A 6,000-nucleotide genomic window follows, 5' to 3' on the forward strand; every position below is an offset into this window, starting at 1 on the left:
ATACGAGGGCCTGAGTACCATGTGATCGCTGTGATTGGTCATCATGGCAATCACATCAAATTGTTTGTAAGGGGAAGGGATCAGCACTGTAAACAATACCATGTGATCGATGTGATGACCAATCACAGGGATCACATGGTATTTACAGTGCTGATCCCTTCCCTTCTGCTTACAACAAGGGAAGGAGATTGCAGTACTTATGAATAGGGCAAGAATGAATGGATCAACATCTGCACATCCAATCATTCTGTTTCAGTGACACAGGATCTTTTCATTAACCCTTTCATGCCCCCCTCTCCAACACATACTACCTCTATGCTGTCTCCATGTGATCTCTATATTAACCCTTTCATCTCCCTTATTCTGCACATACAGTGCCTTGAAAGTGTATTCATACCCCTTGAAATTTTCCACATTTTGTCATGTTACAACCAAAAACATAAATGTATTTTATTGGGATTTTATGCGATAGACCAACATAAAGTGGCACATAATTGTGAAGTGGGAAGAAAATGATAAATGGTTTTCAACATTTTTTACAAATAAATATGTGAAAAGTGTGGGGTACATTTGTATTCAGCCCCCCCTGAGTCAATACTTTGTATAACCCTCTTTTGCTACAATTACAGCTACAAGTCTTTTTGGGGATGTCTCTACCAGTTTTGCACATCTAGAGAGTGATATTGTTGCCCATTCTTCTTTGCAAAATAGCTCAAGATCTGTTAGATTGGATGGAGAGTGTCAGCGAACAGCAATTTTCAAGTCTCAAGTCTCATCTGACCAGAGCACCTTCTTCCACATGTTTGCTGTGTCTCCCACATGGCTTCTCGCAAACTGCAAATGGGACTTCTTATGGCTTTCTTTCAACAATGTCTTTATTTTTGCCATTCATCCATAAAGACCAGATTCGTGGAGTGCACGACTAATAGTTGTCCTGTGGACAGATTCTCCCACCTGAGATAATGTGGAAAATTTCAAGGGGTGTCAATACTTTTTCAAGGCACTGTATGAATAATAACCTCCATCCCTTCACCTCCATCCTACCACTGTATGTGACCAGTACAGTAACCCCGTCACTTCCTCTTTCCTCTATGTATAGCCTGGACATTTAATGTATCTGGTGCACCATTCAACAAGCTCCATGTTTAACCCCCTCAGTACCTGAGCAAGTTTCCTCATTTCCAAAAATTTATGGCAAAAAATTTGATCACCTTGGTGTCATTTCGGGGGGAGGGTTTCATACAATTCTGGCATTTTTAGTTTAACAGAAAGTAAGTTAAACAGTTTTTTCAAACTTTTTGTCCTTTTTCCTTTTTATAGTAGAACAAAGTGGTGGTTATTGGCTGGGTTTATGGCTAGGTGGCAGATGCATTGGCACATTCTTTAGTGCTTGCCAATGCAAGGAACTGTAAAAAAATAAGGTATGTGAAGGATATGATTGGCTCCCACTGCTGCCAATCACAGCCAGTGAAAGGGGAGTGGGGGTGGAGCCAAGCCACACTCTCCCTGTCCTATGGACACACAGAGCTCACTAGGGAGTGAGCCCGTGTGAGTGCCCCCATAGCAGGTGGATTGCTATGGGGGCACTCAGTAAAAGGGAGGAGCCAGGAGCACCAGTGGGGGACCAGAGAAAAAGAGCCAAACCATTACACAGAGAAGGTAAGTATAACATGTTTTCTGCTTTAAAGGAAAACTAAACCCATCAACTTTTTTCCAAAACAGTCATATTCACAGCATGCGGTAAATGATAACTATTACAGTTGCTTGTGCTCTTGATTGAACTGTCATGCCATCAAATGGCTGGTGTTATAGGTGATCACACGTGCAGCACCATAGCAATGGCAGATCAAATGTTTCTTGCCTGTAAAGAATAGGAGGGTTTAGTTCTGCTTTAAAGAGATATGAAACCCAAAAACAAAAATCTATTATTTTGCAGCCTTCCAATTCTTAGATGTGGTGGCCGCATTATAGTTACACAGTAGGCGAGGCTGAAAAAAGACACAAGTCCATCAAGTCCAACCTATGTGTGTGATTATATGTCAGTATTACATTGTATATCCCTGTATGTTGTGGTTGTTCAGGTGCTTATCCAATAGTTTCTTGAAACTATTAATGCCCCTCGCTGAGACCACCGCCTGTGGAAGGGAATTCCACATCCTTGCTGCTCTTACAGTAAAGAACCCTCTACGTAGTTTAAGGTTAAACTTGCTTTTCTTCTAATTTTAATGAGTGGCCACGAGTCTTATTAAACTCCCTTCCGCAAAAAAAGTTTTATCCCTATTGTGGGGTCACCAGTCACAGTATTTGTATATTGAAATCATATCCCCTCTCAAGCGTCTCTTCTCCAGCAAGAGAATAAGTTCAGAGCTCGCAACCTTTCCTCATAACTAATATCCTCCAGACCATTTATTAGCTTTGTTGCCCTTCTTTGTACTCGCTCCATTTCCAGTACATCCTTCCTGTGGATCGGTGTCCAGAACTGGACAGCATATTCTAGGTGCGGCCGGACCAGAGTCTTGTAGAGCGGGAGTATTATCGTTTTATCTCTGGAGTTGATCCCCTTTTTTAATGCAGCCAATATTCTGTTTGCTTTGTTAGCAGCAGCTTGGCATTGCATGCCATTGCTGAGCCAATCATCTACTAGGACCCCCAGGTCCTAATAGGCATTTGTTTCTTTTTGTCTTTTTTCCTTTATTTTCACCTGGTGGTCCTCCCAGTAAGTCTGTTATCTTTCAACAGAACAAGCTGACCACACCATTTATCAATGACAAGTGTGCTTACAATAATCAGCTTGTATTTATGTAAAATCTTTATCCCAAAACAAAATAAAACAGTTGATGTAACTGCTCAAAAAAGTGTTTGCAGGAGTTCAGCTTTAATTTGTTAGTCACCTATGTAAAGTTCATCTGCTAGTTTATCTAACACTACCTTCTCAGCAGACTGGCAATGCTGCTGTCCAAAGGTGTCTCCATTGCACCTCCATCCAGAGTGGAGACACCTTAAAACTTCATTTAGATGTGCAGTTGGGGGCCGGTACAAATACATGGTTGAGCTGTGTTTTTACTGCCCCAGTCCCCCACCTAAAGTTGCAATAGGCAGTGAATGGGGGTGTTTATATGCCAAGGTCAAGAAGTTTTTCTTTGAGGCAGCGACAAAAAGTACCCGGCACGCATCAACTGACAGGCAGCTAGCCCACCAAACAAGCCACATTCAGGCGAATGAGACAGTGCCACAAACACCCCACATTCACTTACAATGTATGCGGTTGTGGCATGTTTGTTGTCAAAAATGGGGTTAAAACCAGCCAGTCAAACGCTTCTGAAAAGCGATTTAAACATGGCTCACAATTCAGAAGAGAGGTAGATTTAGATGTATCCGTTCCAGCAATTTTAAATCATGACATTTTTGGTTTCAATTTACTCGGTATAACATCATCTTTTATACTTTGTTAACCTCTCAGCCTCTCGACCCTTTAAAAGGTTTAAAAGATTTATATTGCCGAGAAGCTTAAAGGGGTGTTCCGGCCGTGATTTCTTTTTTTTTAAAAGTCAGCAGCTACAAACACTGTAGCTGCTGACTTTTAATAAGGACACTTACCTGACCAGCGAGCCTGCGATGTCGGCCGCCCGAAGCTGATCCATCCATCGGATCGGCTGCCGGCGCCTCCATATTAACAAAGGGATACAGGCAGTGGAGCCTTGCGGCTTCACTGCCCGTTTCCCACTGCGCATGCGTGAGTCGCGCGGCACTTTGTGAATGGCCCCGTTGTTTTCTGGGACACACACATGTCCCAGAAGGCAATGGGGCTGATCACCAAAGAGGAGGAAGCGCAGCGGAATAGGAAGAGGCAGATTAGGAAGACAGCCTAGCAACAGCGGTTTCAGGTAAGTTAAAAATTGTATTTTATTTTTTTACATTTTTTTTTTACATTTTTTTAAAGAATATTAATGCAATTTTTTTATTTTACGGTGGCCCTCCACTTTAAGATCACATGATTGTTGTGATTGGTTTTCACATCGGTCATGTGATCTGCAAACTCCCAATCAGCTGTCGGTTAGGTGCCGGTAACCGTGCTGGGAGCACGCAGTGCATGTGCTTTTGCACAGCTGTATTGACAGCAATTTATGCAAATATACGGCACTCTGCATGAAAATTCATTCAAATAAAAATGTTACAAACATTGCGTGACATAAAAAATCTACAACAGTCACCATTTTATTCTCCAGGGCCTCGGCTTCCAAAAATATATGTAAGTTGTTTGGGGGTTCCAAGTAGATTTCTAGCAAAAAAATGGATGCCTTTTACATGTAGGAAAGGAAGGGACGTGGGTAAGGCCTCATTCACATGAGTCATACGTAAGAGTAAAGCTGCATGAGGTTACGTTCACATTAGGGCTGCACGATTAATAGTCAAGAATCGCTATCGCAATTTTTTTCCCTGTTGCGATTTTAAAACATTCTATCAGTGAATAGAATAAACATAGAACAGTGAAAGTATAAACATTGTATCAATTTGTCTTTTACATCAAAGGAATAGACTTCTGTATGTAAATTAGGAACATTTTAACCACTTAAACCTCTTTCTGATAGTTGTTTTCAAGTTAAAATCTTTTTTTTGCTAGAAATTGCTAGACATTAATTAGAACCTCCAAACATTATATATATATATATATATATATATATATATATATATATATATATATATATATATTTTAGTAGAGACCCTAGAGAATAAAATGGTGGTTGTTGCAATATTTTATGTCCCACTGTATTTGTGCAGCGGCCTTTCAAATACAATTTTTTGGGGAAAAAAACCCTAACCAGTAAAGTTAGCCCAAATTTTTTTTTTGTATAATGTGAAAGATTTTACGCCATGAGAATTGTGAAAGAATCGTGATCTTTTTATTCTAAGCAACAAAAAAAAACATAATTTTCATTTTGGCCAGAATTGTGCAGCTCTAATTCACGTTCTGTGAAATTTGAGAACGCAAGCAAAACTGTGCGCTTTCCAGACACGCAACAGAAACAGGCTACACTTTAGCGAATGGCATGGCATCGCCATTGGTTCCTAATGGTGCCCCTCCACGCAACTTTGTGCTGCAATTTAGCAAAGAGCGTCAGGGACTCATTCTGCATCTTTTCCTCGCATAGGTCAGCCAATTGAAATTAATGGATTGTCCTACATGCAATGCATAGAAAAAAAGGTCCTTGGCTTTTTGAAAAATTGCGCCGTGCCAAAACACATGGTACTGGGGCATCATGCAGTTTGGCATGCCCAAAAACACACATGTAAGCAGATGCGTGCGGGTGAGAATGAATAAATATTAATGGCACCACTGTGCATCTGCTAAAGGGCGGTGCTTTTTTTCGTGTTGGGAAAGTGTGCGATTTTTGCACGCAGAAGAGTGAACGCAGCATTAGTAAGGAGTCATATCCTGAGTAATGTCCGCAATTCATTTCCTGGTAACAAATTGTAATGATGAGTTTTGCTCACCTCATCCAGGGAAACATCTTCATTCCAGTTCCCAACCCGGACCGATGGGCTGAAGGTTCGGACACTCATCCTGGCTCTGATATTCCACTCGCTCTCCAGGCTTCAGCTCTCAGAGCATTCCTGTTGTTATGGGATTTGTTTACATGTGATGTTACTATAGATACAGAACACATTACAAGACTACAGACAGCCGTGTGACGATGCTGACATCTAGTGGACAAAATAAATATTGCAATGCACTGTAGGTTTCCATAACACTTGTTCAGTTCCACACACTAGTCGTGTGACAATGCGGACATCTAGAGGACAAAATACATATTGCAAGCACCTTAGACTTAATAACGTCAAAACGATCCCATCCTCTGGAACTCCCTTCCCCGGTATATCCGATCAGCCCCTAACCTGTCCACCTTTAGGAGATCCGTGAAAACTCATTGATTCAAAAAGCCTATCCCACACCCACATAACAACTGTCCCAGAGCCACCCCTCATCAAATCATTCTCTAC

The 6,000-nt window shown here is 41.2% G+C and overlaps 1 protein-coding gene across 1 annotated transcript in view; it reads right to left on the bottom strand.

The window, feature by feature from the left end:
* CFAP161 (cilia and flagella associated protein 161) overlaps positions 1 to 5,657 on the bottom strand; it is a 31,233-nt gene extending 25,576 nt beyond the window's left edge. Inside the window, exon 1 of the mRNA XM_077473150.1 lies at positions 5,494 to 5,657. Within this exon, the coding sequence (XP_077329276.1) occupies positions 5,494 to 5,562 (69 nt within the window). The 5' untranslated portion in view covers positions 5,563 to 5,657. The remainder of the gene's footprint in view (positions 1 to 5,493) is intronic.
* Positions 5,658 to 6,000: the final 343 nt, after the last annotated feature.

The sequence above is a fragment of the Lithobates pipiens genome, unplaced genomic scaffold (genome assembly GCF_037356315.1).
Source record: "Lithobates pipiens isolate NorthernLeopardFrog02 unplaced genomic scaffold, aLitPip1_a1.2 Scaffold_8, whole genome shotgun sequence".
Classification (NCBI taxonomy): Eukaryota; Metazoa; Chordata; class Amphibia; order Anura; family Ranidae; genus Lithobates; species Lithobates pipiens.